At 42.5% G+C, this 10,280-nt stretch overlaps 1 protein-coding gene across 1 annotated transcript; it reads left to right on the forward strand.

Moving 5' to 3' along the window:
- The first annotated feature begins 9,279 nt into the window (after window positions 1-9,279).
- Window positions 9,280-9,777, forward strand: LOC141617626 (uncharacterized). Its single transcript, XM_074434801.1, has one exon. The coding sequence runs from the start codon at window positions 9,280-9,282 to the stop codon at window positions 9,775-9,777; it is 498 nt and encodes a 165-aa protein (XP_074290902.1).
- Window positions 9,778-10,280: the final 503 nt, after the last annotated feature.

A 10,280-nucleotide genomic window follows, 5' to 3' on the forward strand; every position in this document is an offset into this window, starting at 1 on the left:
CGGTAAATAGAAATGGTCGTCCTAAAATAATAGGATTATATGAGTCTTCGGGGGTATCTAAGACTACGAAATCAACGGGAATAAAGAACTTCCCGATATTGACAGGTATGTCCTCTAAGACACTTAAAGGCCGTGATAAAGTACAATCGGCCATCTGTACGGTCATATTGGTACAATGAAATTTTTTCAAACCTAGCCTCTTAGCAAGAGACAATGGTAAAACACTCACGCTAGCTCCCAAATCGCATAAAGCATTGTCAATTGAATAGGTCCCAATGTGACATGGTATAGAGAAACTAACCGGGTCGGACAACTTTGGTGTGGTCTTATTTTGATTAAGGGCAGTGCCCGCTTCAGTTAAAGCCACCGTTTCATGGTCATTTATATGCCTCCTACGTACTAAAATGTCTTTCATGAATTTCATGTACGAGGGTACCTGGGTTAGTAACTCAGCAAATAGCACGGTAACATGAAGACTTTTCAAAATTTCGGCAAACTTGCCAAATTGTTGCTCAATCTTCTTATTCTGTAATCTTTCTGGAAATGGGACCGGAATTGTCGTAGACGGGTCTTCATTTTTCTTCTTATTGTCGCTCAAAGTAGATCTTGACAACGAACCAACTATTCCAGTATCTAAATTCGATCGAGCAGATGGGGAGTTGATCGAACATTTTCTTCAGGAAATCCTCTCGATCGAGGAGAAGTGTTAACTCGATCGACCTTCTCTCTGGGTACAGCGCTCGATCGAGCACTCCAATCTTCTCGATCGAACACTTCTTTTGGTAATTCATTCGATCGAATAGAGTAAGGCTCTTGATTGAATTTTTGAACAGTGGCAGGGGAGGCTTCATTGTACTCTTCCTCTTGAACAATAATTTCAACATCCGAGTCATCATTTTCAGCCTCAATAGGAAAATCCGGTCCTTCATAGGGAAGACCACTTCTGGTTCGAACAGCATAGACCATCTCGGGTTGCCTAAAAGTTTGCTCGGCAATTACTTGAGCCAACTACGTCTCAAGTCTCTCGATAACGGCATCTTTAGCTAGCACAGCTTGCATAATGTTTTGCGTTTGCAATGCAAGTGTTTTCACCAAATATGTCAATTCAGCAATTTCTTCTTTCTGTTTATCAGGAGGATGAATTTGTTGTTGCGGCGGCCAAAGAAATGGAGGCTTTTGGAAGCCCTGTTGCTGTAGCGGATGTGGCGGCACATAATGATTCTGCGGCGGAGGGGGAGTATAGCTTGGGTGACTCCCACTCTGGTAACCATAGTGATAATTACCTTGTCTATACTGCTGAAAAGCATAGACTTGATCATTCTCTGCCAGAGAACTGATAGCTTCGTGTCCCGCAGCACCACATCTCTTACAAAGTACCACCTTTTGCGCCATGGGATGGAATATAGGTGGGAGATCAAAGGTACTTGTAGACACCAAAATTTTATATTTTGGTATCTATTTATTTTATTGTATCTTAATTATTTAGAGATAATTATCAAAAAAATATTGTGATAATATCTTAGGAAATTAGGATATTCTAGAATATTCAACCTTGCCCTCCAAGCAACTTCACTATAAATATAGATCTTGTGTTTAGGGTTTAAGGAGAGAGCAGATGGATTAAGTCTCAAACGACCCCGTCTTCCTACTACCAAATTGTAGGTAGGATGGAATAAGTTAAAAAGACCCCATCTTTTCTCCCTACGAGATTAAGTCGATAAGACCCTCGTAGCACTATCAAAACCCTAAATCACCTAGAGATGGAATCAAGAGAGTTACGAAAATTGTAATCTTCAATCTTTCAATAATAAAACTCTTGTTTTCCGTATTATTTTTGTGCCTCTATTTATTATTGCAGGTTCAATTTTTTATGGTTTACAAATTGGCACGCTCGGTGGGACAATTTTTGCTCTTCATCTCCATTCTCAAGGGTCAAGTTTAGTAGCAAGTTTCGAGACAAAGTTGCATTCAACATCAAAGTCTCTATAACCAGTCTCGAGGGGGCATTTGTAGACACCAAAATTTTATATTTTGGTATATATTTATTTTATTGTATCTTAATTATTTAGAGATAATTATCAAAAAATATTGTGATAATATCTTAGGAAATTAGGATATAATAGAATATTCTACCTTGCCCTCCAAGAAACTTCACTATAAATATAGATCTTGTGTTTAAGGTTTAAGGAGAGAGTAGATGGATTAAGTCTCAAACGACCCCGTCTTCCTACTACCAAATTGTCGGTAGGATGGAATAAGTCAAAAAGACCCCATCTTTTCTCCCTACGAGATTAAGTCGATAAGACCCTCGTAGCACTATCAAAACCCTATATCACCTAGAGATGGAATCAAGAGAGTTACGGAAATTGTAATCTTCAATCTTTCAATAATAAAACTCTTGTTTTTCGTATTATTTTTGTGCCTCTATTTATTATTGCAGGTTCAATTTTTTATGGTTTACAAATTGGAATTTTTAGGCACTGAAAATTTATTAATGTGGCGAATAAATAAAATAAATTAATAAATCTGAGTTAATACTAAATTTTAGCTCGATTTAATTAATTTGCCCCGATTAAATGAAATACGGGTCGACTCGGATTACAAAATGGGTTTTCCGGATTACTAAACCCGAAAAGAATCAAATTTGGACTAAATTCACTAATAAACCCATAAATGGGCCTGTGAATGCCAAAGTCCACCAAGGGGGATTGGAAATCTATAAATAAAGCCATTCCCATTCATTTCAAAGGTAGAAAAAATGATAATCATAAATTTCAGAGAGAAGAAGACACAAAAAACTCCATAAATTCTCTCTGCAAGACACCTCTGCAAGCAGTCAACTAGCACACCAAAACTGTGCCGCCTGCCCAAGAAATTGAAGTTCAAGCTACAACATTCAAGAGAAAACAAGTCGCAGTGACCCTCTCAAGAATACAAATCGACACCTCCTACAGAGTGCATACAACCTCTACAGGTGTAATTCAAATACAACGTTCGCGCCTCTACTACAAACAGCATTTACGTGATCTACTACGGCATTTAGAATCAGAGGATACATTAGAGATTGTACACATAAAATTTTTGATATTAATAAAATTCATTTGTTTCCTATTTTGTATTAGATTTATTTTGCGATACAAAATTTGCTGTTACAAATTTTGGTGAACCCGACGTGAAAATCTCTACCTCTCATCTCTACTACTATTTTATTCAAGTCTACCAAAACAAGAAGATTACTACCAAGCAAAGCATCTCCTCTAGTGCATCCAAGAAGACCTACGCAGCTATCCTGCAGGGTACTCCCATTGCTGCTACCTCCTCTGCTGCGTAGCCAGTTGGCATCTGCACAAGAGGAATGGTGAGAAAGACTGCTGTCGACGCTGCTGTTGCTGCTAGTCTAAGCTCTGCAAGCGTCCCTACTAGGCCGCGCAAGATCTCTATCGCCTCCATAGCTGCTGCCGCAACTGCACTCTTGTCTTCCTCTTCTCCTTCACGCGAGGAGGTTAGAAGTGTTAAGGGTGACAAAAAGGCTTCCCCTTGAAAATCCAAGGCGTCGCCAAAGAAGAAAGAAACATCAGCTCCTAGCGTCGCTTCAGTCATGGTGATAAGTGGCGATACTCTCGAGGATCGAATGCAGAAAATGAATGAACTCCTTGAAAAGATGATGAAGGAGAATGAAGAAAAGAACAAAAAAATTGATGAGCTCCAAAAAGAGGTGGTGGCGCTCCGTGACAAGAAGGCCGACAGCGAGCATGGTGACACAGGCAGGGATGCTGATAGCGATAAAGAAGTTGGCGAGCATGACATTGGAAAGCCAAACAATGAGATCGGCGCCTTCACTGAAGAGAAGTTGCAGGAGTTAATAGCCAAGACGATCAAGTTTAAGTTAGATGATAGCTCGACAAGTAGTGGACGCTACATCAAGCCTTACACTAAGAGGATTGACAGCCTGCGCATGCCATCTGGCTATCAGCCTCCAAAATTTCAACAGTTCGACGGGAAGGGGAACCCAAACCAACACATCACCCACTTCGTCGAGACGTGCAACAATGCTGGGACAGAAGGTGATCGTTTGGTGAAGCAGTTTGTGCGTTCGCTCAAAGGGATCGCGTTCGACTGGTACACAGATCTGGACTCTAAGTCAATCGACAGCTGGGGTCACATGGAAGATGAATTCCTCAACAGATTCTACAGTACCAGACGCGTCGTCAGCATGAGCGAATTGACAAAGACAACTCAATGGCAATATGAGCTTGTCGTCGATTACATTAATAGGTGGCGTGCGCTGAGTCTAGAATACAAGGATCGCTTAAGTGAAGCGTCGGCAGTTGAAATGTGCGTCAACGGGATGAAATGGGACATTCTTTACATCTTTAAAGGGATCATGCCAAAGAGCTTCAAAGACCTGGCCAGCCGTGCCCATGACATGGAGATCACAATCAAAGAACATGGCAGTACTCGACCAACTTCTTGCAAGGCGCCAAGTAAAAAGAAGGAGTTCAAGAAAACTGACAAGGGCGCCAAGACATCGACAAAGGAGACAATGGTCATCGAAACCAGCAGTGCACTTGTGAAAATCTCGTCAAAGCCTAAGTATGAAAAGAAGAAAGAGTCATTCTCTTATAACTACCAACGAGACAGGCCTACATTAAAAGAGTTGCAGGCTAAGAAATACCCATTCCCATATTCTGACTTGTCTGGGATGCTCAATGACCTCTTAGAGAAGAAGGTTATACAGTTGCCAGAGTCCAAGCGCCCTGTGTAAGCAAACAAGACAAACGATCCCGATTACTGTAGTTATCACAGGCTGGTGAGTGACCCTATTGAAAAGTGTATAACACTCAAGGAGAAGATCATGAAACTCTCCAAGGAAGGGAAGATCATTCTTGACTTGGATGACACAGTAACCACAAATCAAACTACTGTAGTCTTGGAGCAACCTGACGAGCCAATTATATGACAAGGACAATGCGTGTATATGTTGTAGTTCGGAAGTTTTGAGCCTGTGGCATTAAGGATCCAAGGGTCATTGTCGTCGCTACCTCCAATGTCATTGGAAGAAAAACTACCTCCTCAGGATAAGAATGAGGAGAAGAAACATGAAGATGACGATGAAGGTTGGACTTTGGTTACGCGCAAGAAGTCAAAGAAATAAACAAGGCAGACAGCGCAACCTGTTCACCGTCGAAGAAAACAATCAAAGAAGACTAAACCTCGCAAGACGAAGGGAAAGAAAAAGTCCAAAACAGTGGTCAAACCACATGTCTTGCCTATCGATGTACTTGATCAAGAACCACCGAGTCCCGTCACCTTAAAAGAATTCTTCCCACAAGACTTCTTAAACAAGGTTACCGTGTGCACCGTCTCAGCTACGGAAGGTGGTGATGATAAAAAGAAGATAGAGGAAGGAGGCCCAGATGATGCGGTATTTCCACAACAGTCGCATTCTGAAAAGGAGAACGAAATAGTGGCTACTCTTGACGCCCTTCCTACAAACATGGGATGGAAAAAAATCTTTCATCTACCTAAAGAGAAGCGTCAGCTGATAATTCAAGGACTTGAGAAGCCAGAGTTATACGCAGGCAAGACGAAAGAAAAATACGAGCCTCCTGAGCAATCAACTGGATGTGTCTCCTGCAATGCAGCTTTGAGTTTTTTAGATGAGGATTTACTTCTTGGATCCAAGCCTCAGAACAGGCCACTTTATGTGTATGGGTACATCCGGGGGCAAAAGGTCAAGCGTATCTTAATAGATCACGATGGATGAACTCTCCAGTAGTCGAACAATGATTCATGGTTTCAACTTGAATGGGGAGCGCGCAGTTGGCATGATCCGCGTGAACCTTACCATGGGTGATCTTTCTTCTGACACATTGTTCCATGTTATGGATGGCAAGACATCGTTCAAACTATTGCTGGGACGACCTTGGAAGCACGAGAATGGAGTTGTCGCCTAAACTCTCCATCAATGCTTGAAATATTATCGTGGTGGCGAAAGAAAAATAGACGGAGACGCCAAACCTTTCTCTAAGGTCGACTCTTTCTTTGCTGACGCAAAATTCTTTGAAGAGAATGGTACTTCTAGTGAGTTCATGCCAATCACCATCTCTTCAACAGGAAAAGGAGGTAAGCGGGAAAACAACATCATGAAAGAAGATGCAGCTACAAGTGCTGCTAAGGAAAATGTTGTCAAGAAAGATGTAGACAAGGCCAGCAAAACAGCTACTCATGTCGCGTCACCCAAGAAGCAAGAGACGACGGAGAAAACTACACCACCAGTACTACGCTACATCCCAAAGTCTCGCCGCAAAGATGGGAAGAGTTCTTTTGTAGAGTGTCTAACACCAAAGACAGAGTCTAAGGATAAAAATTCAAGTCTGGTGTTCAAGCAGGAATGGGTGGCCAAAGTCGTTACACCTCTACCAAGTTCATCTCAAACGAAGATTGTGAGACCTCCTCCGAATGGTTTCGTCTGTTCATCCAGTCAATCATCAAGTGAGGAAAACAAGGGGATATTTGATTCCAATGCTTACAAGCTACTTGTGAAGGCTAGATATGACTTTAAAAATCCGACTCCTCTCGGCAAAGTTATAGAAGTTGAGCCGTACGGTCTTAACAAAGCGCAACATGAAGTGTTCAAGCAAGATGAGAGCTTCATGGTGACCAGGGCCGGGCTCGGATATGAGTCTCCTGCGCCTGTGAATATTTGTGCTCGTACAAAAGAGGCTACTGCGTCTTCTCAGCACATCACAGTAGAAGAAGTCAAAGAAAATGAAGAAGGAGAGGAAAAGATGCATCCATATTCAGTCTTCGATCGAATAAGTCCACCTACAGAGAAGTGTCGTCCTTCTATATTTACAAGGCTAGGGAGACCAAGTGCTTCAACCAAACACATTTCTTCCTTTGCTAGGCTTGACAATCAAGGAGAGAGTAAAGGCAAAATATCAACACCTTTGTTGCGCACAAACAAGAAGGGCGCAATACATGAACGCTTGTGCGGTCCATCAAAAAGGGTCTTCAGTCGACTAGGGGCTCCCAAGAAGAATAATGATGAGGGTTGTCCTCTCTCAACTTCTACAAAACGAAATAAAGAAGAAGTAAGAGTGAGTGATGACTTGAGAAGCGCAATACCATCTCGCATGAAGCGTATGTAAGTAGTGGTTATCATCCAGCATGAGCCACTCAAAGCAAGGAGGCGCGTAATAGTTCTCACAGGCCAGTCAAAAAATGTTGAAGAGCCTGCTTCTTCATCTTCACGTCCCTCTGGTGCAAAGAAGCCAAGAGATTTAGAAGTTACAACGTCGTCATATCACATCACAGTAGAAGGGATACCTGATGAGAATAAAGAAGTTGAGACCGACGAGGCCCCTGAAATACTTGAAGACGGGGGGCAATCTACTGCTTGGGAACTAATGAAGATCCTCGACCCATTTATGTCAGTGCTCTGCTGACTACAGAAGAAGAAGAGGAGTATTACAAGTAGTTGGTCGAGTACAAAGATGTCTTCGCTTGGAGCTATAAAGATATCCCTGGACTCAGCCCAAAAATTGCAGTTCATCGCCTAGCAATCAAGAAGGGCACCAATCCCAAGAAGAAGCCTCAACGTCGTTTCAGGCCAGAGCTCGTACCTGAAATAGAAAAGGAAGTCAACAAACTCATAGAAGCAGGTTTCATTCGCGAAGTCAAATATTCTACCTAGATATCAAACATTGTCCCAGTCAGAAAGAAGAATGGACAATTGCGCATACATGTCGACTTCAGAGACCTTAATGATGCATGCCCGAAGGATGACTTCCCTTTGCCAGTCACAGAGTTGATGATCGATGCAACCACTGGTCACGAAGCACTCTCCTTCATGGATTGTACTGCTGGGTATAATCAAATACATATGGCACCTGAAGATCAAGAAGCAACAGGTTTTCGAACCCCAAAAGGGATCTTCTGTTACACGGTCATGCCATTTGGATTGAAGAATGCTGGCGCTACGTACCAACGCGCAATGCAAAAGATCTTCGATGACATGCTGCATAAAATGATAGAGTGTTATGTTGATGACGTGGTTGTCAAAACAGAGAAAAGAGAATACCATATCAACTTAAGATGAATCCACTCAAGTGTGCGTTCGGTGTCACATCTGGGAAGTTCTTGGGATTTGTGGTCAGGCACAGAGGCATTGAAATTGACCAAACAAAAATCAAAGCCATCAACGAAATGCCAGAACCAAAGAGGTTGAAAGAATTGTGCGGATTGCAAGGACGTTTGGCATACATCCAAAGGTTCATCTCTAACTTAGCCGGGCGTTGCCAGCCGTTCAGCCATCTCATGAAAAAGGATGCTCCATTTCAATGGGACGAAAAATGCAAAAATGCTTTTGATAGCATCAAGAAGTACTTAGCCAGCGCGCCAGTGTTGGGGGCACCAATTCCAGGAAGGCCACTTATCCTCTACATTGCAGCCCAAGAACGCTCACTGGGGGCAATGTGTGCTCAAGAAATTGAAGACCTCAAGGATAGAGGACTCTATTACTTGAGTCGTACCTTGGTTGGAGCTGAGTTGAATTACTCGCCCATAGAGAAGATATGTCTTGCTTTGGTGTTCGCCATCCAGAAGTTGAGGCACTACATGCAGGCGCATACCATACATGTGGTCTCAAAAGCTGATCCAATCAAGTACATACTCTCAAGACCAGTCTTGTCTGGAAGACTTGCGAAATGGGCAGTGTTACTTAAGCAGTATGACTTGGTGTTCGTGCCTCAAAAGGCTGTGAAAGGTCAAGCTATCGCCGACTTCTTTGCTGATCATCCAGTGCCAGCAGAGTGGGAAATTTCAGATGACCTCCTAGGAGAAGAAATTTTCTACGTGGACGTTCTACCTCCATGGCAAATGTACTTTGATGGTGCTTCAAGGCAAGATGGAGCTGGAGCTGGAGTTGTGATCGTAACTCCACAAAATCATCTCATGCCATATGCCTTTACACTTACTCAGTTGTGCATAAATAATATGGCAGAATACCAAGCTCTTATACTCAGCCTTCAAATGGTGACTGAAATAGGCGTTAGGGATATGGACATCTACGGAGACTCAGAGTTAGTGGTTAACCAAGTCCCTGGTGAATATGAAATGAAAAAGGAAGACTTGATTCCCTACCATCAACGGGCATTACAACTGCTGAATCAACTTGACGACATCCATGTTGGTCATGTACCGAGGAGTGTCAATAAGTTGGCTGACGCACTTGCTAATCTTGAAGCCACTTTGGCACTGGGGGCAGAATAGTCTATGCAAGTCCCAGTCTGCAATCGTTGGGCAGTATCATTGCTTGAAGGAGAAGAAAATGTAGATACAACCAACATAATATGCGTCTACACAGCTGATGAAGATGATTGGCGTCAACCTATCATTGATTTCTTGGACCACCAAAAATTACCTGATGATCCCAGACACAAGGTTGAGATACGTGGACGTGCTCTAAAGTTTATTCACTATAAAGGGACGCTCTACAGACGTTCTTTCTCAAGCCAATGGTTGAGGTGTCTAAGTAAGGACGAAGCTGTTGAAGCAATGCATGAAGCCCACTCTGGAATTTGTGGCGCTCATCAATATGGGCCTAAACTTCATGATCGCGTAAAGAGAATGGGGTATTACTGGCCAACCATGGTACAAGATTGTATGGACTTCGCGAAAAAATGTGAACCCTGTCAGTTCTACGCAAACTTCATACACCAACCGCCGGAGCCGTTACATCCTACTGTTTCTTCATGGCCCTTTGAAGCTTAGGGACTTGATGTTGTGGGACCTCTTACTCCAAATGCTTTAAATGGACACGAGTATATCCTCACTGCCACTGACTACTTCTCAAAAATGGGCATAAGCCATCACATTACGGGAAGTGAAGAAATAAAATGTTGTGGACTTCATTCGAACCCAAATCATCTATAGATATGGTGTACCTCAACGTATTACAACTGACAATGGGAAACAATTCTTCAACCATCTGATGACAAGTCTGGGAGAAAAATTCAAGTTCAAACAATACAAGTCATCCATGTACAATGCTTCTGCAAATGGTTTGGCTGAAGCCTTCAACAAGACCTTTTGCAACTTGCTGAAGAAAGTAGTATCAAAGTCAAAGTGAGACTGGCATGAAAGAATTGGTGAGGCGTTGAGGTCGTATCGTACCACATACAAAACACCTACTCAAGCAACCCCGTATGCGGTTGTGTATGGAGTTGAGGCCGTGTTGCCTTTGGATTTGCATATCCCTTCCTTGCACATTGTTA

Source organism: Silene latifolia, chromosome X (assembly GCF_048544455.1).
Source record: "Silene latifolia isolate original U9 population chromosome X, ASM4854445v1, whole genome shotgun sequence".
Lineage (NCBI taxonomy): Eukaryota > Viridiplantae > Streptophyta > Magnoliopsida > Caryophyllales > Caryophyllaceae > Silene > Silene latifolia.